The sequence below is a fragment of the Epargyreus clarus genome, unplaced genomic scaffold (assembly GCF_041222505.1).
Source record: "Epargyreus clarus isolate Ecla_fem2 unplaced genomic scaffold, WU_Ecla_fem_2.2 ptg000033l, whole genome shotgun sequence".
Lineage (NCBI taxonomy): Eukaryota > Metazoa > Arthropoda > Insecta > Lepidoptera > Hesperiidae > Epargyreus > Epargyreus clarus.
Genome location: NW_027332238.1, coordinates 6,426,911 through 6,453,651, shown reverse-complemented (window position 1 = coordinate 6,453,651; position 26,741 = coordinate 6,426,911). Strand labels below are relative to the sequence as shown.

Below are 26,741 nucleotides of genomic sequence, written 5' to 3'. Positions count from 1 at the left end.
TCACGCTATCGAAGTTTTCTCAACGTCTTACATATAGAAACTCTGACAGAGACAGACATAAAACATTTGAAGCACCCTAATACATAGCTGCGTTAGTATGTCTTACGTTGCTACGGAATATATGCTTGTAGTTGTGCGCAACAACCTCAGAGCGGACTTGCAGTGTGGCGCGGACTATACTTAAATACGTACCGTGTGGCGAGTATAGCCGGGGCGGAGGCCTAGCGTGCCGCAGCGCCACGGTGTCGCGCTTGAGGCGAGCGGCGTGTCTCCGGAGCCGGGCCTCCAGCGCCGGCCCCCAGGCCTCCTCCGTAGGCACCTCCTCCGCGCCCGCTGGGGACCTACACACACACACACCGACGCTATAAGTTTATACACACTAAAACTCGCTCCACATTCTCGCGAGAATCACGCGAGAACGCGAGAAAAACATGAGAAACGAGAATGTGGAGCCCATACGAATCGAGTTTTTCCCGCGTTCTCACGAGAATGTGGATCGAGTTTAAGATTATACATATTATGAATTATTGTACATTTTGTTGTGATGTGAGGTGTTTGAAATTGCGAATACGGATTCCGTTCGAAATTTCGGACGATACTATGGATTCCTTTCCAAATATCAAACGAAACTATGGAGCTCGATCGAAAGTTCGCGACGTATTCCTAGTTTGATGATGTCTAAACATTCAAAGTATTGGCTGAAATCTGTAGTATTGTACAACATTTACAGTACTAGTGTATGTGTGTGTGTGTGTGTGTGTGTGTAAAAACAACAAAAAACATTAATTATTCGTATAAGTTCATACATCCCATCTCTCTCTGTGTGTGTGTGTGGTGTGTGTGTGTGTGTGTGTGTATGTGTGTGTGTGTGTGAGTGAGTGTGTGAGCGCTGTGTGTATGTGTGTCTGTGAGTGTGTGTGCGGTGTGTGTATGCTGTGTGTGTGTGCGGTGTGTGTGTGTGTGTGTGCTGTGTGTGTGTGTGGGGTGTGTGTGCTCACGCGTGGTCGTGCCAGGGCCCGGGCGAGAGCAGCGGCTCGCCCCAGGCGGGCGCGCGGGACAGTCTCCGCAGCAAGCGAGCCGCCACCGCCTCCGCAGCACAACGCTGTAACACATGTGTAACACACTTTTTTTTTTAAATTTCACGTGGTCCACTTCAGGTACAAATCTAAGCTTCTCTGGTATTATACAGATATTCATAGGCGGCAGTATTCACAAATGTGTTTAAACATTCAACGTACCTCAGGCGAAGCAGCGCTGTGTCCGCTGGTCTCGGCCAGTGCTAGCAGCACGTCGTACGTCTCCAGCGCCCGGTCCGCCGCGCGCAGCGCACTGCACAGCGCCACTGACGAGGACTCTTGTAGCGCACATGCGCTTGACAACCTGCGGACAAACATCACATGGTTAGGTTATGTGGGCGATTATGTTGTGGTGAATGATAGATAGTAGTACTCATAGCTACTATTCTGGTATGATGGTACAGTCGGCGCCAAACTTCTAGCCCGCTGTGATGTTATTGCGCGCAAGTATTGTCAGCGCCAATGCAGTCGAACACAACTAGCATATACTCTATAAACATATGAATTTTCTTCAAAATTTTCCTTTTCCTTTAATGTGTCACATAACATTACTTTCCAGAATTTGATCCTTATAAGCGACACTATAAGATAGTGGAATAATATAGAGGCGTATTTTTTTTTTCAAAAATGAACTCGATCGATTTCCGGCTAAGGAAAAAGATATTTAAAAAAAGTAATGCAGTTTTAGTTTTTATCAAAATCGGCCTCGTAACTCCTTTCAGCATTTTTCGCTAATCCTCATAGTTTCAGAAAAATTCACCCTGTATAATTGTATATGTCGTCGTCAGCATTTATTTCAATTAGCGTGTGTATGTGTGAACGCGCGCGCACGCGCGCGTGTGTGTGTGTGTGTGTGTGTGTGTGTGTGTGTGCGTGTATACGCCTTAATCAGCATATTAAATTTTTGGTGCTTTTTTGACTATGTGTACATCCTATATATTGTAACCCAAAAATTTACTAAATAACGATTATGAATTCTGAATTATATCATGTGTGGTGTGTGTATCACACAGTGTAGTGTCTTGTACCTGTGCGCAGTGTTCACTTATATGTCATTGTCATCATTTGTTTCAATGAGCGTGTGTGTGTGTGGTGTGTGTGTGTGCGCATGTGTTGTTAGCGTTGCGCGTGTGTCACAGTGTCGGTGTGTGTGTCGCGGCGCGGTGTCCGTACCGGTGCGCGGTGTCGACGGCGCGTGCGAGCGCGCAGTCGAGCACGCGGCAGTCGGCCGCCAGCCGCACGCAGCGCGCGCGCCACAGCAGCGCCGCGTGAGGGCCGCACGCGCCGCCGCCGAGAGACTCCGCTGGGGACAAACACAACGAGATATCGTTGGAGTGTTGTTTTATTTATAGTATAGGAGTAGCAGACAAGCGTGCAGTCTGTAAAGTCTGTTGTATATATGAGGTACTGGCAGCAACTCTTTGGCAAGTGTCAGACTTCAGTTATAATTTGAATATATAAAATGGTTATTAAGGGTATGAAAAATAGGTAGTAGCCGATTCTCAGACCTACTGAATATGCATTAAAAATTTGGTGGAAATCGGTAAAGCCGTTTCGGAGGAGTACGGTAACTAACATTGTGGCACGAGAATTTTATATATAAGATAATCAACGTCAAGTACAATACAAAGCTCTTGGTGAGATAGATAGAGTTGCGATAAAGTCTATTATAAGGTATGGTCCAAAGGCACCATATATTATAAGGGATAGGATAGATATTTAGATACAATCCCTGGTAAGATAAAATGCACCATCTGGTCGCAATTAGGGTGAGATATACTATAAGTAAGGTCAAGGAGCATATCGTATAGGGAGAGGGGAGGAGGGGGTAATATCTCGGGCTCTGCTCACCGTCTCCAGCGGCAACGAGCGCCTCCCGAAGGTCGGCCTGCGCACACACGTCCAGTGCGAGCCGCTCCGCTGCCTGGACACACCATGCCTGAAACATAATTCATCAGATGGTAACTGATCATAAATTCAGCCAGTTAAATTAAGCTATAGTCGTCACAATTTAATATGCCATCGTTAGGCTCTAAGCATGTGATATAAATCGATAACCAAAGAAACTGATTTTTACTACAAATCGATTAAAACCCACACCGTATTGTATAGATTACTTAATATTTTGTAAACAGAATATTTGTAAGTATTTTTCTAAATCATCTAAATATTTAATAAAAAGAAGAAAAGAAAATAAGTATAATGTAATTTAACAATTTAATCATATTTAGAAGATTAAATAAAGCATCGCTCGTAAACTGTATTTTTTTTCGTTTTATTATTCACTAAGAAACAAATTTCAAAAGTCTTGATTATTTTATTGTTGTTATGATAAATAAGGGATTAATAATGAATTATTGGTAATTCTAAGTTTCGATTACTTGAAAGTTAATTGATTATGGTTTCTTCCGAATGCTTTGAAGCCGCAAACTGCCTACTAAAAAGTTAGTTTAAAACATTAATGACATTAGCATGGCATGTGAAGGTGGTAGAACCCTTTGTGGTTCGACTCCGGCGGCACCACCGCCACACCTATTTCTACCTAATAACAGCAGTGTTAGCCGCTGCAAGAATGTGGTAAGGGAGACAGACTTTTCCGAGGCGTTCCAGCTTAGTCCTCTGGTAGCGGCGCATCTGTGGCCGACCTCAGGTAGGAATATCTAATCCTATCTGGGGTTGATTACAGATGTCCACTTACCATCAGGTGGACTGCATGTTCGTCTTCTACTCTTCTATTATAAAAGAAAAAAAAGTGTCAAAATGGGCCTATAAAATTGTGACGACTATAATTCAATGTATAACTTACCTCGTCGTTGATAAGGTGGTTAGATTCAGTATCCTCTGTTCGTCTTAGCCGCACCCGGGAGGCGATCTTAGCTTGCCGGGACTCACATCTGCCTGGAAATAAAAATTAAACATATTTGTTGTACAAATATTTTGAAAGAATAATCTTGAATTTGGTAGTCCCTTTATTAAGGAAAAATGTTGAAAATTGGTAAACTGGAACCAAAGATGCTTGACCTCTCTGAAGAATCTCATACATAGATGAGGTCCTAAACTGGTCATCTATTCCGGCGGCACCACCGCCACACCTATTTAACACCTGTTATAACAGCAGTGTTAAGCGCTGCTGTGTTCAGGTTTGAAGGATGTGATAAGGGAGGCATACTTTTCCGAGGCGTTTAAGCTTAGTCCTCAGGGGCAGATCTGTGGCTAATCTCATCATGCAGGAATATCTAATCCTATCTGGGGTTGATTACAGATATCCATCTCCATACGGCAGAAGGCACTTACCATCAGATGGACTGAATGCTCGTCTGCTACTCCTATTTTACAAAAAAAAAATGAAGAAATCTAGTAAAAGTTATATAAAGTAGTATAACTACATACCAGGCGACGCTGGCAACATTCCCGAGCCCCGTTCCTTTTCACAGCTGGTAGTACTCGCTGGATGTCCCCGCGCATACTGACAACACCTAAAAACAAATGAATGACATTTAATAATAGATTTAAAAAACTGTTTTCGTTATAAAACAGTAAGAAATTCACAACCTTTGTAATAGAAGAAGTTTCTTTATAAAGCTTGCATAAAGTGCGTTATTTTTAATTAAAGTCAAAATAACTGCAGCTGTTTTAATAAATAGTAATTAGAGTAATTGTAGCGAATGCTAGCGCGCCCGTGTGAGTGAGTTTACATGCGTGTTGTATGTGTGTGTATATGTATGTATATGTGTGTGTATGTATGTATGCATGTACGTGTGTGTGTGTGTGATTGCGCGTCCGAATAGGATTGCTTTGTTAACACAAACTGATTTTTACCACGCTTTTATTACTTTACGTTATACCTAACGGAATCTTTGAACTTGATTTTTAACCACTTTGAACAGTCCGATTAAATTTTTTTAACAATTATGAAAAACCGATGACAATACACGATTTTAATAATTTTATCCCATTCTCCTCACCAAGATCGTCAGGAATCAGGATTAACGATTTTCCTTGTGCGATTGTAGCGTAGTTTTTAATTTTTAAACTACATTTATTCAAAATTAATGCGTATTAAAAATTAATAATCACATCATACGGATACCTACAAGACTCTAAGAATTCTTTTAAAAATCCCTCAAAGGGGTGTGAAGTACCAATCCGCATGTAGCCAGCGTAGTGGAGTAAGATCTGAACCAGGGGTCGGCAACTTACGGCTCGCGAGCCCCATGCGGCTCTTTCGATGTGAAGCTGCTCTTTAGTTCCATGCGCAAATATGATGCGAAATTTGTTCTGACCTCGTTTCTTCGTTTTTAAAACAAAAATAAAAATATATTTTGTGTTAAAAAGCTTTAATTATGCAAGTACTATTTATTGTTTGCAAAAATAGCTTTGTAGCGCTTTATAAAAAACGTTGAAATATTGTAAATTGCAATTTTTGGCTCTTCCGACTGAAAAGGTTGCCGACACCTGGTCTATACTCATCTGAGAGGAGACCCGTGCCCAGCAGTGGGATATGGCTTACCTGGCAGTGCTGACGCATATCTCGGAGTCGCGCTCGGACATGAAGCTGGCACCGCACGGCTCCGTCTCCGAGGACACCTGCGCCACTGGTCTCTCTACCCTGCAACCAATTCAGAACTAACTTGTAGACTGTACAGTGTACTCGTATCTTGAATCGCAATGTTTTAATAATATTGTGCAAACCAGTATGCTGTCTACCTCATTGTAAGTGGCTACTGCCGTATGGACATCTGTAATCAACCACAGATAAAATTAGATTCCTACCTGAGGTAGACCACAGTTGCGCCGCTACCCCTGAGGACTAAGTTGAAACGCCTGGGAAACACAGTAGCTTTAGAACTGTTGTTATTAGGCAGAAATAGGTATTTAATCACCGGATTGTTCCCTTCTAAACCAACATCTAAGCAAACTAATGACTAATTTCAAATACCTTACATCCCATCTTTGGCAATAATAAATTCAAAAACAACCTTCTATCCATTTATCTATCTTCGTTTTTTATCAAAATTAAACAGGAATGCTGCGTGTCTCCACCACAGAGGATTCTAAAACCTTTAAATGTTTGAATTGCTTCCATCTAAACCAACATTATAAACCTGAAATATTAATGACTAATTTGGAATGCCTAATATCCCAGCTTAGATTAAAATCAACAACTTATCCCTATCTCATTCTAGTTACTCTATGTGAGTAACTCTACATTAAAGATCCGAACTACCCCGGTACGTCCTATGTGCCCACCTGACGTGTATCTCCTGCGTACTGGTGTGGTGACGTCATCGTCCACCTACCCCTATCCCAGTCTAGTTACTCTTATATCTACATTAAAGACACAAACTACCCCGGTACGCCCCATGTGCCCACCTGACGTGTATCTCCTGGGTGCTGGTATCGGTGACGTCATCGGGCTCCCGGGGCTCCTGCGGCGCGGGCAGCTCCGCCGGGCTGAGCGCTGACGACGTGTCGTTCTGTTCCGTTCTGGATAGGTCCGCGTCGTTGTCCAACTCCCCAGCTGGTTGGGTTGTGGACTCGCACTCGTCTAGAAATTAAGAAGTTTATGTATATTTATTTCTGGGGCGTTTGGGGAAAATTGAGGCTGTTAGAACCAGAGTAGCTTAACTACAAAAATCGATTTACAATATGGAGAAAAGTAAGTGTATAGTCCGCTCTGAAGTTGTTGCGAGCAGGTGTAGTCATACAATCTGTTATGGCGACGCGATTCATTTCTATATTCAGAGCGGACTAGCAGTTTTACGCGGACTATACAACATTCTTAAATTACGAAAATGTAGATAGGTTAAAAATCATTAAAATGCAGTTAGACCACTCTGGTTCTAGCAGCCTCAATTATGAGTGATTTTTTTACACAAATGTGCGTGCCTAGGATTTGAACCTCTGAGGTAGAGTTTCTTAACCACTAGGCTATTACTGCGTTTTAATATGTCATTGTTAAAAATTATGAATTATTTTTTTACAAAAACCGATATAAAATTCGACACCGTGAAGTTAGCTAATAGTGCTTTATCTGTATTGTTTTATTGAAGTTTTGCTTTTAACGGGACGTTTAGAAAAAATATGTGAGTGATTTTTTACACATCGACACATAAAATCTACATCATGAAGTTGGCTAATAAATATTATATTTTTTGCAAAAAAATAAGGATATGGTCCTAAATATGTACCCATATACCATATACCCATAGACTCATAACATAATATATAAACATTATGTTACGGGTTATATCGTGTCAAATTATTTTTTTGCTTTTGTTTACTAAAAATAGAAGTTTCCAGTGGCATTTTCCAGTAGGCAGAAATTGAAATCAAAATTTGAAGTTGCGTAGGCAAAAATTAGATTAGGTTCAAAAATAGATTAATTTTAATAAGTCAGTGTAACAACGCTGTGGTCGACCACAAATAAAACCTTAATCCTATCTCAACCTGATTACAGATGTCCATGAGCGACACTTGCCACTTACCATCAGGTGGACTGCATGCTTACTACTTCAAAGAAAAAAGAAGATGCAAAAACGACTTAAATAACCAGTTAACCTTTGTGGTTTGACTCCGGCGGCACCCCCGCCACACCTATTTCTACCTCATCACAACAGTGTTAGGCACTGCTGTGTTCTGTTTTGAAGGGTGTGGTAAAGGAGGCATACTTTTTCGAGGTGTTCAGCTTTAGTCCTCACGGGTAGCGGCGCATCTGTGGCCGACCTCAGGTTGTAATATCTAATCCTATCTGAGGTTGATTACATACGTCCATGGGCGGCAGTAGCCACTTACCATCAGGTGGACTGCATGCTCGTCTGCTACTCTTATATTATAAAAAAAAAGGTGGACTGCATGCTTACTCCTTCAATGAAAAAAGAAGATACAAAAACGACTTAAAGAACCAGTTAACTAGTTAATGAAAGTTTAAATTAACCATTTATTTTTTCATCACTACAAAAGCATGATTAGAATACTTTTTTTGGCAAACGGAAATTACCATCAAATCAAATACTGTGTTTTATTATCAATGTGTACTGTACGCGTGGTTCCGGGTTCTATGCCCGGCAGGTTTCGTTTTTGTGAAAGTTAATTTAAGTTATGCGTATCTCATAAGTGGTTCGGTTTAACTAGTTAGTTGTTTTATTATTGTTTTCTTTCTTAATGTAGACAAGCTAAATCATTTTGCATTCAGAACATGAGTACAGACATGACTAGGTCATGTCTAGTAAAATTCACGAAATTGTAAAAAAAAATCACGAAGACAATAAAATAATCATAATTTTGCTATGGTAGCCTCGTGGTTAAAACTCGGCTTCTGCATCGTAGGGTTCGAGGTTCGAATCCAGGCGAACCTCTGATCTTTCAACATTATGTGCGCGTTACAAATGAATCATCACTTGCTTTAACGGTAAAGGAAAATATGTTAAGGAAACTTGCATACTTGAGAGAGTTTTAAAAAAAGTTCACAAAGGTATGTGAAGTGTACCAATACGCACTTGGCCAGTATGGTGGCCACGTTGTCACTCTAAGTCAGGTCTTCCACCCCTACCCAGCAGCGACACAATTGAGATCAATGTTTATAAAAGGAACCTCACCAGAAACTTCCTCCTCAGGAATCGCCCTAGTCTTATCCGCCGCCCGTCGCATGCCCAGCTCAGTGATAACCCCGTGCCAGCTCAGCGACCCTCGCTTCACGCCCCACCCGTAGAAACGTGACGTCATCACCACGACCGCTACTCTATGATCCTTAGTAAATCATTGGAACTCACCAGAAACTTCCTCCTCAGGTATCGCCCTAGTCTTATCCGCCGCCCGTCGCCTCACCAGCTCAGCGATGACCCCGTGCAGCTCAGCGAGCCTCGCGTCGTGAGCTCTAGCAGCGCTGGCCGCTCGCGCTCGCTCCGCTGCTAGCGCTCGAGCGAGCGCGTCACGCTCCGCTCGTAGAGACGTGACGTCATCACCTCGACCGCTGCTTTGCGTTGTTACCTGGGAATAAAATAAAATAATTGTTTAATTACATTTAATATAATTTTTATGTGAATTATTATAAGTTCAGTATTTTTAGAGTAGTTTTTGACAATATATTATATGAAGTTGTTAAAACCAATGGAAATTTGTTGTAACAACTCTTAATAGATACCCGAATTGTTAGTAGTTAGTATTACGACGCTTCGTGAAGCCGAAGGTAGCCGATTATAGCCGGTCTTCTTTTTCGTTTGCAGAGGTACAATATTGGTAAATTAAATACATATTAGAATGAGATAACAATTTATCATTTCTGCTTTTCGTTAGCCAATGTATCTAATACCTATGACTTTATTATACATTTAATTAATATAGGCATCAATCATCTCTCATATTGAAGACCTATTCGGCAGAGCTGTCAAATACCGGTATGTCTGTGGGTTCTGGTGAATTTACATTTATGTTCTGGGTCGGAGTATTTATCTATCCGTCTTGGTGTATCCACGGCACACACGACTCAGGAAAAATCCTAAGTAGTACAAAACATTATTATTACCATTATTTCGTCCGATATCCAAAATACCCACCAAGTTGATCCCGTTCTGTCCGGGCAGCGGCGGCGCCGTGACCGGCCTCAAGCTGGAGTACCGCCAGGAGGACTCCCTGGAGATCTCCTCATCCGCGACATTTGGACAACAGAGGTACCAACTCCTACTCCTTCTCACCCCTGGCGTCGAGTCCAACTGCGATAAGGGCAACCTTCCAACCACTTCTAACTCTGCCAACAACGGTTCCTTTTCCTTAGGCTCTGGCATCGGGAAGGTCCCAGCCGTGGAATACGTCTCCTCCGGGACTTTACGCGCGTTTTCTGGTGTGCTATACTCCGGTAGACTCCACTGCCGGTCGCGTAAGGGCGGTACCTCCTTAACAGCTCCATCGTTGACTACCTCATTGGACTCCACGTACTCGCTCAGCTCATCAGGGTTCTGTCGGGGTTCCTCTGGGTCCTTGCGTTTCAGGCGCTCAAGGTCCGCGTAGTAGTACGCGGTGGAGCGCGGAGGCTCCACGGCGTGGCCCCTGGTGCCCGCCAGCGCGACGCCACTCATCACCACTATCACATAGTTTAACACATTTGGCACTTTTTTGTTATAGTTTTTGCGGATATGATCACATTTTTGTTTTATATTTGCTTTGTTTGTGAAGTTTGTGGTCTAACTGGAGTGCAAGTAGATGGTAATATTTGTGATGGCGACAAAAGTTGTGACGTTATTATGGATATTGTCGTAAGTTTCTTAATGTTTAAATTAAGAAAAGTTTCATATTATCTTAACTGATAAAGAAAAAAAACATTTCCTTGTAGAAAAATTCAACGTAGAATGTGAATTCTTTACGTTTTTTACGTTTACTCTGAAGTAATATCGAAGTATCCAGAAGAAAACAGAAGTTTGTAAGAAGCAGAAATCATAGTTCACAGTAATCATGGGGCAATTCGTCCATGACTTCGAAGGAGACCAACAGAAATAATTGGCCGTGTGCTAGTCAAAATCGCACACGAAGGGGAACCCTGGGAAACTGGCGAAAACGAATTGGAACCTCCGGTGATACCATGTCGTTTGCGGTTTGGATCCTAACCGAAATGAAATTTGAAATATATAACAAAAATCGTCGTAACTTTGAAAATCAAATGTGTCTGGGATTTGAACCTTAGAACCCTCGATCAAGAAACCACTAGCCTATCTCTGCTTCAGCTACTGCTGTTTTGCTGTGGCGAGCGTCAAGCTCACCTGGGCGGAGCCCGACGGGGCAACGCGATAAGGGGATTCCGTTTGCGTTCCTTTGGAGATCCCGGAGCCCTCTACGCAGCGCCGAGGACGGCCACCAGGGGGATTTTAGTGCGGTAAGAATCCCACATAACCGTGCGTCGTCCCCACGTCACCGGGTACCTTTTGAAGTATTGCCCCTCGTGAACAAAAAAAACGGCTATCACTGCTTTATTTATATACAATATTCTCAAACAATTCGTCCACGACTGAAGAAAAATATTATGAAGAATATTCAGAAGAAACCCACAAGACACAGTAATGAAGAATACCTCCTCAACAAGTCCCCGACAGACCACAAAATCGCCACTAAAGTCATTAACCCACTTCCTCGTAATGGTTTAATTGGCGCGCCTAATTGGACGGCGGCCATTTTTGTTTGTCTTCAGCCAATATTAGCTACGGATATCGGAATACTGATCCGATGAACATACTTAGCTTATTATTGTGTTTTTTACAATATAGGAGTGGTAGACGAGCATGCAGTCTATCTGGTGGTAAGTGGCTACTGCCGTATCAACCCCGGATAAGATCAAATACGTGCCTGAAGTCGGCCACAGATGCGCCTATTTTATAATATAGGAGTAGCAGATGAGCATGCAGTCCACCTGATGGTAAGTGGCTACTGTCGTATGGACATCTGTAATCAACCCCAGATAGGATTAGATTCTTACCCAAAGTCGGATACAGATGGGCTGATACTGCTTATGACTAAGCTGGAATGCCTCGGAAAAATATATTTTCCTTATCACATCCTTCACTAGAACACAGTAGCATTTAACACTAGTGTTATTAGTCAAAAATAGGTGTGACGGTGGTGCCGACGAAGTCGAACCACTGAGAGTTAAACTACCTTTATTTTAACATAATTATATTATAATCATCATAATATTATTCCAAAACTCACTGAATTATGACGGAAGACAGAATAACAACTTATTTTCGAAAAACTCTATAAAAACCTCCCCGATGTATCAGTTGAATGAGCCACGTGAAACGAGACTACCCCCGAGCGAGGGGGTAATACCACCCCTGCTCGTTTGGTGTAAGGTATAAGCGGCAGTGGGTAACTTTATTGCCGAATTAAAACACTATTACATGGTCTCAAATTAGTCGTCTACTAAACTTTAAGTACCTGGATGATCGAGCTTTGCTCGGTGTTGTAATAATATAACAAAAATACCGATCATTTGAAATTCAATGAAAACACGGTTAAAACGACATTTTCTGAAAATAAAACCTAGCTAGATCGATTTGACGCCGCCTGAATACATAATTTAAAGAAAACCGTTGGAGCCGTTTCCGAGATCGTTGATATATGTATATACAAGAATTGCTAGTTTAAAGGTATTAGATGGTAAACAAGCAGGCTCTTTTTGGGATGGTAGGGTCACCGACGTATGTTTATCTGTCATCATCATCGTCATCAACCCACTATTGTGCCACTGCCGGGCACGGGTCTCCTCTCAGAATAAGAAGGATTATGCCGTATTCTACCGCGCTGGACAAGTGCGTATTGGTAAACTTTACATATCTTTAAGATTTTTTACTTTTATTTTATAAATCTCTCAGGTATGCAGGTCTCCGCACGATGTTTTCCTTCACCGTTTATGCAGGTGATAATTAATTTCTAATACGCACATAACTTTGAAAAATCAGAGGTGACTGTCTGGGATTTGAACCTGGGAAGGTTATCACTGCTAATTATTATGATAGAAAAATATAATTTGGTGTCATATTACACGTTTTTGTGTCTGTAGATTGAAAATGGGGTCTAAAGGCGTTTTTTATAACATGAGAGGAGCAGACGAGCTTGCAGTCCACCGGATAGTAAGTGGCTACAGTAAACAGATGGTAAGTAAGTAAGGTAAGTGGTAATTAACCCTAGGTAAGATTAGATTTCTACCTGAGGTCGGCCACAGATGCGCCGCTACCCCTGAGGACTAAGCTGGAATGGCTCAGAAAAGTACGTCACCCTTACACCTTACAAACCAGAATAAAGCAACGCTTAATACTGATGTAAGTAGGCAGAAATAGGTGTGACAACGGTGCTGCGGAGTCGAACCACAGAAGGTCTACCACCTGTTACTGTTACAGTACCTATTCGTATCCGACTTTAATTTATAAATCGCTTCAGCTCATGACTCACACTCAATATACATCGAAATCGCTTCATCGTATAACTCACCCCCACCAGGGGGTGGCGACCCTGACCTTCTGCAATTGGACAGCTGTTCGAGCGAGTACCGGCGCAATTTGCCACTGGTAATGTTATACTCGTATCAAAATGGCAAACAGCGGAACTTAATTGACTAAAGTTAGTTAGAGAGTTAGCAGATGAATCGGCTCGGCACCACCGCAGCACCTATTTTTGTTATAACAGCAGTGTTATGCGCTGCTTTGAAGGGTTCTTTTTTAATAATATAGGAGTAGCAGACGAGCATTCAGTCCACCTGATGGTAAGTGGCTACTGCCGCCCATGGACATCTATAATCAACCCCAGATAGGATTAGATATTCCTACCTGAGATCGGCCACACATGCGCCGCTACCCCAGAGGACTAAGCTGGAACGCCTCGGGAAAGTCTCTCTCTCCCTTACCACACCCTTCAAACCGGAACACAGCAGCGCTTAACACTGCTGTTATAAGGCAGAAATAGGTGTGGTGGTGGTACCGCCGGAGTCGAACCACAAAGGGTTCCACCACCTTCAAAGGTGTGGTAAGGGAGACATACTTGTCCGAGGCGTTCCAACTTAGTCCTCAGGGGTAGTAGCGCATTTGAGGCTGACAGATTTAAGACTCTAATCTTATCTAGGGTTGGTTATAGATGTTCATGGGCGGCAGTAGCCTCTGAATATATTCCATTGAATTTAAAATTTCGGTTATTTGAAGATGTTTCGGATTGATGATAATGATGATGAAGACTTCTAATCACTTAGCCATCTTTGTGGACTATGTCCTCTTTTCCCATTTCCATCCCATCCCATTAGAGATATGGAAGAGCGGAGCCTCCTGCTACAGGCATTTTTAAATGCTTACTAGGATGGCACCAATCACTGCATAAATAGAAAATATACAAAGAAATGTTTAGTATTAACCATGTTTTGTTATACCTAGTTATAAGCATTTCTTGAATACATTTTTATTTTATTTATTATTTCTATAGAAAACCTGAACCCAGAGAATGGGAAGAAATCTAAATAATGATGATAGTGGACATGATAAAGTAACGATGTTATTTTATGGGGTGTGATTGTGTGTGCGCGCGTGCGTATGTATGAATGTGTGAGTCCACATGTGTGTGTTTTTTTTTCTAAGGTGAAAAACACAATTACGTATTATAGGGTCTAGATGTTTACACCCCGTGTGTTTGTGCGTGCGTATGTGTGTGTGCGCGCCCGTGTGTGTGTGTGTATGTGTGTGTGCGCGCCCGTGTGTATGTGTGTGCGCGCGCACTTGAGTACGTGTGTGTGTGTGTGTGTGTGAGTGTGTGTGTGCATTTGCGTGTGTATGTGTGCGTGTTCGTGTACTGTGTGTTTATAAAACTACTTCCGCTAATGTAGGCACCGAATTCTACAATCTACTATAAAGATTTTTCTCCGGCGAACCAGCTAGGATCACGTCCAACCTCCGAGACGCTCTGAACTTGACCTTGAGGCGGTAATCGATATTCTCAACCCTAGCCAAACACCACCCTATTCCCAGACACATACAGTTCAAATTCCTCCTAACATACTCGATCTGATCTAGACTCTGACGACACTTACTTATAACTTTAGGAATAGATACGGAATTGTAGTACTTTGAGCTTATATTAAATTGTTTGTCAGTTATCCGCTATTTTACAACTGAAATATATAGAATACAAACGCTATTGCTTGGGAATATTATATTTATAGCTTTTAGGTTTATTCAGGTATAAACATCTAAAGGTTAGATACAAGTTATAAATAAGGTACTCAAAGGTGTTTGAACTCTACCAACTAGGTAGTCAGGTATATTGGCCATGTCCCTGTAGTTCCGGGACTAGAATAGGGCTACGGTATCCCCTGCCTGTCGTAAGAGGCGACTAAAAGGAGGCTTCTGGGGTTGCTCAAGGGTGTGAGTTCGAACCGTCCAACAAATAATCCCGGGAAGGACGGCGGTGTGTGGCCGCATGCTGATGTAAGCACCAGGTGTGTGGGAGGAGCGTAAACTACTCCTTCCAGGGCAGAGCCAGACAAGAGACATCGCGCTCGGAGAACTCCGGTTGTGTTCCATCGGAGATCCCGGAGTTCTCCACCAAGCGCTGAGGATGGTCACCGAGGGGGTTGCGGTAAAAATCCCACATAAAACGGACTTGCTCCCAGGTCTTCGGGTACCTTTTGAAGGTTTCCTCCTCGTAAACAAAAAAGGTACATTGGCCAGGTATACGTGTTCGACAGCATGGTGGACTAAATTCTTTTCAATTGAAAAGGAGGCCCGTGCTCAGAAGTGGGATAGTAATGGGTTGATGACGAAGTATCTCCGTCACACCAAATTCTATCGTGAAGCAATTCTGCGTTTCGACGGAAGAGGTGGATGTTGACTGAGTTACATACACTACCATCTTCGTACCACACCTATTTTTGTCCACTGATGCATACAGTCCACCTGATGGTAAGTGGCTACTGCCGCCCATGGAAATTGTAATCAACCCCAGATAGGATTAGACATACCTACCTGAGGCCGGCCACAAATGCGCCAAAGTCTGTCTCCCTTACCACACCCTTCAAACCGGAACACAGCAGCGCCTAACACTGCTGTTATTAGGTAGAAATAGGTGTGGCGGTGGTGGTGCCGGAGTCGAACCACAAAGGGTTCTACCACCTGTGAAATGTTTACTGAAGCGCGTGTAGACGATTTCTATGCGATCATACGCAAGAGGACCGCATCCCTGATGCGACGTGTGACGGTGGCGGTGGTGCCGCCGGAGTCGAACCACAAAGGGTTCTACCACAATCAAAATCTATATGAAATTGATCTAAGATATCCATAGTACAGTGGCTTCACCATCAGGTGGTATTTCTACCTAATAACAACAGTGTTCAGCGCTGCTGTGTTCCGTTTTGAAGGGTGTGGTAAGGGAGACAGACTTTTCCGAGGCGTTCCAGCTTAGTCATCAGGGGTAGCGGCGCATCTGTGCCAACCTCAGGTAGGAATATCTGATCCTATCTGGGGCTGATTACAGATGTCCATGGGCGGCAGTAGCTACTTACCATCAGGTGGACTGCATGCTCGTCTGCTACTCCTATATTATAAAAAATAAAAAAAGGTGGACTGCATATTCATTAACTTCAAAACTCTAGACCAAACAATAGGTCTACGCGCTAAGCACTAGGCTAGGAGTACTGCTGCGTAAAACGTGTCGTGAACAGCTAAATCGATACTCACAAATTGCAAACTACGCAATTCTCTAAGTACTGATGATAGTTTAGTAAAATTATCAGGAAGCACGGCAGTGCCTCCGCCAAGTCGAGCCAAAAAAGCGGCACGGCCGTAGCATTCTTTTCTCGAAGCAATTCGGGCCATTTTTGACCCTCTATAACTTCGTTGCATATGAAGCTAGAAGCCTGAATTTTCAGGATAACATTGTTCCATACTTATCTATGTATTATTCAATGTAGATTCTGAACTGAATTATATTTATTTCGCAAAAGAAGACACATAATTAAAGAATATTTTTTTTTAAATTCATTCTTTGATTGATAAAGCAGAGATGCTATTAAAAGGCGTTTCAATTTAGTCCTAGGACGCAGCGACACATGTCTGATAGAGTTTACCTAGCAAGTAAGTAATTAGATGTCTATCTGAGGTCGTAACACTGCTGTTATTAGACAGAAATGTATGTGGCAGTGTTGCCTACGGAGTCAAAACACAAAAGGTTCTACCGCCTTGAAAGCTCATCATAATAGTTACCTAAAACGTTCAAAAATCCTGATCGTAAGACAACTCTAATCAGATAATCGATAGTAGATAGATTTGATTCCTACCTGAAGTCGATCATAACTATTGCTTCCCCTGACTAGACTAGACTAAGTTGGAACGGCTCGCGTAAACTTTCAGAATATTTAAACTTAATTCTTTTCCACAAACAAGTATTTAAAAATTCTTTAAACCACCCAGCATAATGTATTTGGATGTGTTTCAAAGAGAATGCATACACGTGCACTGCAATAACCGGGTCACACCCCCACAAAGCGGTCACCCCCCACCCCTGACGTGGAATAAAACGGAATAGGCAATGCTGCTCAAAAACTAAAAAATATCATGAATAACGAGGGAAATTAGGCTGCGTTCAAACTTGCTGTTTGACGAATAAATAGGTACTAAAATATTTATAGGTGGTAGAACACTGATTAGACTGGTGATTGACTGATTTGAAGGTGGTAGAACCCTTTGTGGTTCGACTCCGGCGGCACCACCGCCACACCTATTTCTACCTAATAACAGCAGTGTTAGGCGCTGCTGTGTTCCGGTTTGAAGGGTGTGGTAAGGGAGACAGATTTTTCCGAGGCGTTCTAGCTTAGTCCTCAGGGGTAGCTGCGCATCTGTGGCCGTCCTCAGGTAGGAATATCTAATCCTAACTGGGGTTGATTACAGATGTCATTGGGCGGCAGTAGCCACTTACCATCAGGTGGACTGCATGCTCGTCCGCTACTCTTATATTATAAAAAAAAATAACCAGGAGAGTAATATAAAGAACAGATAGTTTTTTCCCCAAATAGAATTGACTTCGATATACAGGATATGCTACTTGATACATATTATAAAACTTTTTTACATCTTTGTTTTCGCCCCAAAAGTCATCTCTCAATTTGAAATGTAGTTGTTTACGTTTTACCTTAACCTTTGGGTTACGAAAAAGCACATGAGGACCAAATTCGATCCCAATTCTTTCTGTAGTTTCTGAGCAAATTGACTGTGACAGACAGACGGATAGACAAACGAGTGACTCTATAAGGGTTCCGTTTTTCGTTTTGTACGGAACCCTAACAGTAGCATATAAGATCAGAAGAAGGCGGTAGAAAAAATAGATGAAAGAAGTATTGCGTCCACTAAAGTTGGCTTCCGTACATAAAAACCATATAGGTTTATAGGTTGACCTACAAATCCTACACGCCAAATCTCCTGGCGCAAGCCAAGAAAGAAATTGTCACATTACTGTGCACCATTGACCCAGTATAGAAGTAGACTAAGCTAAGTTCACGAAAATGTTCAAAAATCATACATTTCGAGGTTGCTGAATGGATATTCAGGAAGAAAAGTGACACTATTGAATTTCTTTTGGAAATTGTGGCGTTTGGTTTGAAAATTATGGAAAAGATTTTTTACAACACCCACATCGTCGAATTTGAGAAAATTTTGGCCTTATGACAAAGATAATTAAGGTTCATTAGACCAACACAATATCACCGACAAATGTCTCAGTAAACTATCTTTAAATAAATATTTCATGAATATTTATTTATTAATTTATGCAAACAAAATATAAACAAAAAGAGAGTTCATTTTTACCACGGTTTTATTAGCTTGACCTGTATGTATGTAACGGAATCTTTGAACTCGATTTTTACCCACTTTGAACGGTCCGATTAATTTAAAATTTTGAACAATTATCAAGAACTTATGATAATACACGATTTGAATAATTTTATCCCATTCTTCTTATCAGGATCGTCAGGAATCAGGATTAACGATTAACGATTTATGCGATTTTAGCGTGGTTTTTGGTTTTTAAACTATATTCCACCTGATGGTAAGTGGCTACTGCCATCCATGGACATCTGTAATTAACCCCAAATAAGATTAGACATTCCTACCTGAGGTCGGCCACATGCGCCGCTTCCCCTGAGGACTAAGCTGGAACGCCTCTGAAAAGTATGTGTCCCTTACATCCTTCAAACCAGAACACAGCAGTGCTTACTCATTAGGCGGAAAGAGGCATAAAAAGAGCACTAGAATGTAGCATTTCGAAAAAGAGTTAGCTAATAAGACATAAATTTCCTACTAACCCAAATCTCGAATCTATACCGAAATGCAGCCAAAAATTAAATTGTGTCAACTTTTTGCTATTCTGCACCAAATGTGGACTAGAAAATGGGACTTGAGGTCATCACAATCCGCAGTGATAGCTTAGGTATGAATTTTAGATAAAGGACCGGGTTCGAATCCAGCCGCACTGTTGATTTTTGATGCTTCCTTTCCAATGAGTTACCGCTTAAGTTTTTAGGGTTCCGTACCCAAAGGGTAAAAACGGAACCTTATTACTAAGACTCCGCTGACTGTCCGTCTGTCCGTCTGTCACAGGGCTCTACCGCTTAAACCGAAATAGATATACACTTGAAATTTTTACAATGTATATACGAGGGCGCGTTTTTAAGTCCGCGGAATGGCGGGGTTGGAGGGATGATAGCGGGCTTGTTAAGGGCGGTACGTGTTAAGTGACTCATAAATAGTATAAATATAAAGTTTTATCACAATTGCATCATTAGTTTTAAAACTATCGACAATTAAACAACTCAATCCGGAAAAAAAGTTAAAGTATGGAGAAAATCGAGCATCGCGCCGTTATAAAGTTCCTTACCAAGCAAGGAAAGTCTGTGCAAATCATAATGGAAAAGATGTCATCGGTTTACGGGGACTCTTGCCCTGGAAAAACGATGGTTTACAAGTGGAACAACCTTTTTAAGCTAGGCAGGGATTCACTTGAAGACGACCCACGACCCAGACGGTCTGTTGAGGTGACCACTCCGGAAACGATGGCGAAAGTCGAAAAATTAGTACTGGAAGATGCTCGGCTAAAGAAGGAACAGCTTGCAGAAATGGTTGGAGTATCGGATACAAGCATTTTTAAATTTTTGCATGACCATCTTGGCATGACTAAGGTCAGCGCGCGGTGGGTGCCGAGAATGCTCACGCCGCCTCAAAAACAACAGCGCGTTGAATGTTCCCGTGCGTTTTTGGACCTCTGTGGAGAAGATAAAGATATTGTATTGAATCGAATTGTTACTTGAGATGAAACTTGGGTTCACCATTATGAACCTGAGTCTAAACAAGACTTCATGCAGTGGCATAAAAAGGGTACAGCACCTCCTAAAAGGTTTAAGGTGTCACAATCGGCCGGAAAATTCATGGCGACAGTCTTTTGGGATTCAGAAGGAATTTTGTTAATAGATTATAAAGATAAAGGTGTCTCTATAACCGGAGAATATTACGCAACAATCTTGGAGCGGTTAAAAGAAGCCATCAAAGAAAAAAGGCGGGGAAAATCAACCAGAGGTGTCCTGCTGTTGCACGACAATGCGCCCGTACACAAAAGCCGTATTGCACTGGCTGCCCTGCATAAGGTGAGCTTTGATATTTTAAATCACCCACCCTATAGGCCAGACCTGGCTCCCAGCGATTATTATCTCTTTCCAAAAATGAAAAAAGAGCTTCGTGGAAATAAATTTTCTACAGACGAAGAAGTTAAGGACGCAATTTTTCCGACAAGGACGAAACATTTTTTATGAGGGTTTAAATAAGTTAATACAAAGATCTTAAAAATGTATTCGTCTTGCAGGAGAATATGTAGAAAAAGAAAAATAATTTTGACATTTTATTTTCCCTCCTTGTCCCTCATTCCGCGAACTTAAAAACGCACCCTCGTATATTGTGGGCAGCTATATCAACAAATACTAAAAATAAAAAAAGTTGAATATAAAAGGGGGTCCAAATACAAGAAATCAACGCCCCTACGTTACCTGTAACGCCATCTTGTTTCATTTTGGGTTCAACTATATCAGATTGTTAACGCACACACTGCACACGTATTTCTAGATTCATCAAGATAGATTTTAGACATCATTCGTTTTAGTATACGAGTTACGCATCACACAAATTTTCCAAAATTATATTGTAATTTTTAGTATTGGTTAATACGTGCATTGTGCAATTTTTAATAAATGCAATGTGAAAAATTTACTAGCTACTTATTACAGTGCAATAGATAAAGCCAGAAAAATCGAAACGTCGAAAAATAGCGGTTTCTTGTATGACCGCGACCCCCATTTAGTTTTAACTTTGTACACGCTTTATATTAGCTTCGCTTGTATGTTGTCAGTGAGTAACTCGGTTTTTCAGTAGAAAGAGATCAACATACATCCTTATCTTACTACTTTTATACTTTTGTACTTTTTAGTTGATTTTATCATAAAAGCGTGTTTTTTAGTTTTTTTTTAACTATATTTATTAATGTTATTTATTTTTAGTATTCGTTGTTATAATGGCCACCATTACACCTATTCTGAAATTTCAGGTGTATCTAATAGGGTACAGGAGATAAAGTCACGTGACAGCCCGACAGACATGGATAGACAGAGGAGACTTATTAACAGGATTTTTAGCCTGTTTTTCAAAGATCAAACATGTCGTTAAACAAACGCTATGTAAAAAAGCGTACTATAACTAAGTGATTATTTGAGTGACAAAATGGTGTGGTCTGAATTAGCTGCAGCTCCACATGTACCATTACGTTAAGTTGACATTGTAAAGAACATTTTAAAAAAGAAAAGATGTGTGTTATGGAGTTTCTTTCGCCGCTTCTTCTCCATAACGAAACACCTTGTGAAGTGGTGGTAGTTGTATTGACATTCAAAAAGTGCTCTGTAAAGAACCAATTTTGAATAAAAAAATTGTTTTGATTTGATATGTTTACGGAACCCTAAAAATACAAAACCCTGCACGGGTGTGCACGCGAGCATTACAACAGTTGCATCACCATTCCGAGCACACGTGCGGCACAACAAACAGATAGACAAATACAGTGGCTACCATGTTATATGGAGCCGATTTTTATTAAGGCCATGTTGCCATACACGATTTATGAGGTAGCCAGACTTGTAAGGCGAAACTAAAGATGTGATAGCCTAGTTGGGGTTTGGGTTGGATTTTTAAGGTCCAAGGTACGAATCCCAGACACGTACTGATTTGAAGTTAATGCGTATTAGATATTAATCGAGCTGTTTCTCGCTTAGCCTCAGCCAATCGCAACAAAACAAAGCCTATTGTATAAAAAAACTAGCTGACCCGGCAAACGTTGTGTTGCCATATAAATAAAAAAATGTTAAGGGTGAACAGCACTTACAACTTAGGGGTATGAACAATAGATAGCAGCAGATTCTTAGACCTACTGAATATGCATATAAAATTTGGTGAAAATCGGTAAAGCCGTTTCGGAGGAGTACGGTAACTAACATTGTGACACTAAAATTTTATATATAAGATACGTTAAGTAGCATTCCTGTCTTCTTTTGATTTAGTCGCCGCAATGTCCGCAACTGACTTATAAATACTTACTTATAACTGACTTATAAAAATAAAAGCGTATTAATGAAAATATTTTCAGTAAATTCTTTCAGGAATTCTTTCAGGCGTGTTGATTCCAGGCGTGTTGGTTCGGCACGATATTTTCCGTGACGGTATAAAGCAAATGACAATTACTTTTAATACGCACATAATTAGACAAATCAACGTGTGCCTAAATCGAACTTCGGACCTCACAATTGACGCCGAGTAAACACACCTTAGAAATAATGTACATAGAAACCAACAAAACAATCACTTGGTCCTTCGAGCCGTACCTCACAGATTATGCTCCTCCGAGTCAGACGCGACACATGAAACATTTAAGGTGTCAGAGCAGACCCTTGCCCTATAAATATTAGATTCGTTGCAATATTCAGCAGATGTAGCGCCAAACAGCGGTGGAGACGCGCTTTGTATATGTATGAGGCTCTGGGTCTGTAAAAGGATACCCAGAACTGTAATTCCGCATAGGATGCATACAAATAGAGCACGGTGTGGTTTGGTTATGGCACCACCGTCACACCTATTTCTGTCTTTTAACAGCTGTGTAAAGCTATTGTCTTCTGAAAGTTTTATATACTACTACTTTGAAGTTAACCATTTTTGGTTCAACTACAGCGGCACTGCCGTCACACATTTCTGCCTAATCAGCTGTGCCCTGCTGTGTTATGGTTTAAAGGGCGTGTTAAGGGAGAAAAGTTTTGCTGAGGTGTTCTAGCTTAGTCTTCTGGGGTAGCAGTGAATGTCTGACCTTAAGTAGGAGCTCTATTCCTATATAGTTTTTTTATGTTAATGAGTAAATAATTAAAACCCAATAATTATATCCATGAGGGAAATGTGTTCCAATCCATGCCCAGTTATAGGCATAACAGTGTTAAAGAACAATTAACAAAACTTATGAATTATCTTAAATTTTGGTATCTTAGGATAAAAGGTATATTCAATCTATATTTAGACACCGAACCCTTTTAAACAGTTACAATGATATGATAATGATTCAACTGCTTTCTCAGTACTAAATTGGTATCAATTTACACAATTGGTGAGTGCGGGAGTGATGTTGTGAAAGTGACTCATGTAGTGAGGAAGTGTTGAGTGGATGTTGAGTGCACAATTGGGTGTGGAGACAATGTGTGTAGTTCGTTCTGTTTCACAGGAAGGATATGCTTTCAAGAGGTTTTATTAGAGAAAAGGGTGCTTGGACTATTACAATGTATTGTTTTATTTTACTATGTACCCACAGCACACTCACTCATACAATATTAGAGTTGTGCAGAATTATTAAAATAATAAATCTGAACATAGGAATATGGATCATTGGTACCTAGGTCCACGGATATGGATCTTAATTTTCTTACGATTTTTACTGACTACATGTAAGAATACAGATCCTCCTCCGTCCTTAAATATCTTGCACATCACTAATTTATACAAACCCATTTCTTTTCATACTGAATAAACACTGAACTAAGCTAGTTAATACATTTAAATTTCTCATTGCAAGCAGGGTTGTTGCTGATGCAGGTTTTTACTAGATCAGCTGATGCTGATGCTGATGCTGATTTTTTCAGATTAATATCAGCTGATGCTGATGCTGATATTTAAAAATACTAAATAATAAATATATTTTATACTGAGGTATTTGTACGTCCCTTACGAGAATAGTCTTTTTTAACCAACTTCACAAAATGAGGAGGTTTCTCAATTCTACCATATGTCTTTTTTATGTTTGTTCGCGGATAACTTCGTCGTTTATGAACCGAACTGGTTGATTTTTATTTTGTTGGAAAAAAAAAGATATTTCCAAAGTAGTTTCGTTATAAGAAAATAAGGGTCTGATCACCAGAGAAATCGAGGGGAACTTTCAAAAATCATAAGGGCGACTAGTGCATTTGTAAGATTTTTAGTATGTCATCACTAAAAAAGGTGAAAAAAAATTCATTAAAAAATACAATCGACTTCCATGTCACTACAAAGCAAAAATCAACTGAAACAAATTTTGGCTCAGCACATATCTCCGAAGCCGGCGCTCATATTGAACACGCTGTTTACGCCGTAATCCAACGAAATATATTTAGCACCGACTTCAGAACCATGTACCAAACCAACATCCACTTCAGCTACCCTCCACTCTGCAGTGAGTCACAGTGACACAGAAGTCGGCATTTATTTGTTTTTTTTTTACAAATACTACACTGTGTCGTATATTTCTTCAATAACGAAATATTTGGTCATATTGCACTTTTCACTGGATGTGGCATTATGAATTGAATACATAATTCTGTTATTGATTGATTGAACTATGATCGAAAGTTATTGATGTCTGACCAAATTACGATGTCAATACAATCGAATGATTGTTTGATGACAACTTGTGTTTATAAACTTCTGTGATTGGCTAAAACTCCACGTGATTTAAGCTCGGTCCCGCCTTCAACGAACACGTTACAATTTCAATATCAGCATTAAATATCAGCATCTTTTGTTGCGGATGCGGATGCTGATGCTGATATTTAAAAGAAAGCTGATAATCAGCGGATGCTGATGCTGATGCTGATATTCGCAACAACCCTAATTGCAAGTCACAGCATAACCCTTAACACTTCTTTTGGGAAATATGGAATCATTAAACCGAAGAGGTCTAAGGTTTAAATCCCAGGCATGCACCTCAGATATTCAAAGATATGTGCATATTAACAATTAATTATCACTAGCTTAAACGGTGAAAGAAAAACATTGTGAGAAAACTGACATACCTGAGAAATCTTAAAAAAAAAACATGTCAAATGTATGTGAAATCTACCAATTTGCACTTGGCGGTGGACTATGGCCTAATTCTTCTCATTCTGTAAGGAGATCCTTGCCCAGCAGTGGGACAGTAATAGGTTGATGATGAAACCGAAGAAAATGTCTATTTGTTTTAATTCAATTAAAGAAGAATTCACATGTCATTAGCACTTTAAAAAAGCTCCTATAACGTACAGCGGACCTTCACACTATGACTAATTATAGATAACACCAATGGTTGCTTTATGTTAATTAGCTTAGGTGATCAAGCGTTTTTATTATAAAGAGGTCTATATAAATATGATCACTTTAATTATTAGTAATAGGGCCTTACAAGGCATTTCAAAAGAAATATGAAACTGAATCTCTAAAATATGGACTTAAAAAAATGCCAAATTTTGCAGAGCTAAAGGGTCATTACAATCTCAAATAATTATCCCTGCTTGAATCATAAATTAGTAAAGATACTTCGCCGCCTTGAAATTGAATGAAGCCACAAACGGCTTATTTTAGTAAGTTCTTTTTTTGAATCCTTGACAAATAAAAACATTTTAGAGAAAATTTACGAATAAATAACTAATTTACGTAATAATTACGTAATTTACGTAATAAATAAATAATTATTTCAAATATTTTAGGGACATTTTAGCACGGAGACGTGGCAAAACCTTTTTACGCAACTATTTCAATTCTCAAAACTGGATACATTTTCTTGTTAGGAGTGAGTAATCTTTACTAATCTATGGCTTGAATAGTTACCTTTGTTTAAAATGTATTACTAAAGTCACTATAACAAATATAAAATAATAACTTTCCTATCTACAAAAAATATACATAATTGTATAAAGTCAGGATTATTTTTGATTTAAAAATATGTAAAGAATAATTCTGTAAGTAAATTAATAATAATTTAAAAAGCTAAATATATTTTCACGCTACGAAAATATTATATTTTACGCTGAATAATATTTTTTATTTTCTAAATTCGCGCGTTCTATTTTTTTTCAGCGAAACCGGTCAACCTTGCATCTATGTACATACAGCCAGTTAGAAATAAACTCCTAACGATATAAGTAACCTTGATATACGTACAATCCAATTTATTACCAATCAATAGCTTAGCGGCATCCTATGTTCAATAAATAAAATGTATACCGTAATGACGTCACAACTCAAGTAGGTCACAAAATTGAAAGTTGCATAGGATCTACGGTTAAGGCATTACCGCACACTTTTCACGCACAAATATCACTTAACTTTTTTTTTAATAATCTGTAACTTTATTATAACACTTTTATTATCTATCCACTAAACCACTTGTGTATTTTATACGCCGGAGTTACGAAACGCATTCTTTTACGAAAACGAACTTGTTTTATTGTTCCGGAGCGGTTTTGGTCCAGGAATAGTCTTTACCGGAGCTATTTAGGGTAAATCTATCGGTTTTCGTTGTTTTATTTATGTTTTTAGTGACATTTGCGGGTTCCGATCGCACGACTGCGCGTGACGTAGATCGACGCGCAATGGCGCAGTTGGGGACTGGGTTGCCACAGTCAAAGTTATAATTTGCAATATATTTTTAATTTGTTTTTATTTTTGGTTCATCTCATTTTATTAACTGCATTTTAACATGACATATTATTACTGCAATGATTGATATGTTGTACTGGTTGATGGATAACAAATTATAATCCTTCATTTCATTAAAAAATACTTATTTTAA

The 26,741-nt window shown here is 40.2% G+C and overlaps 1 protein-coding gene across 1 annotated transcript; it reads right to left on the bottom strand.

Annotated features, from left to right (window-relative positions):
• LOC140755385 (uncharacterized) lies at positions 1 to 26,548 on the bottom strand. Its single transcript, XM_073090580.1, has 13 exons — positions 26,174 to 26,548; positions 9,632 to 10,259; positions 8,849 to 9,065; positions 6,450 to 6,624; positions 5,587 to 5,685; positions 4,467 to 4,552; positions 3,883 to 3,974; positions 2,928 to 3,015; positions 2,250 to 2,379; positions 1,239 to 1,380; positions 999 to 1,102; positions 193 to 341; positions 1 to 5 (listed from the first exon to the last, which is right to left on the bottom strand). The coding sequence occupies exons 2-13, from the start codon at positions 10,148 to 10,150 to the stop codon at positions 1 to 3; spliced, it is 1,806 nt and encodes a 601-aa protein (XP_072946681.1). The 5' UTR covers positions 10,151 to 10,259; positions 26,174 to 26,548.
• Positions 26,549 to 26,741: the final 193 nt, after the last annotated feature.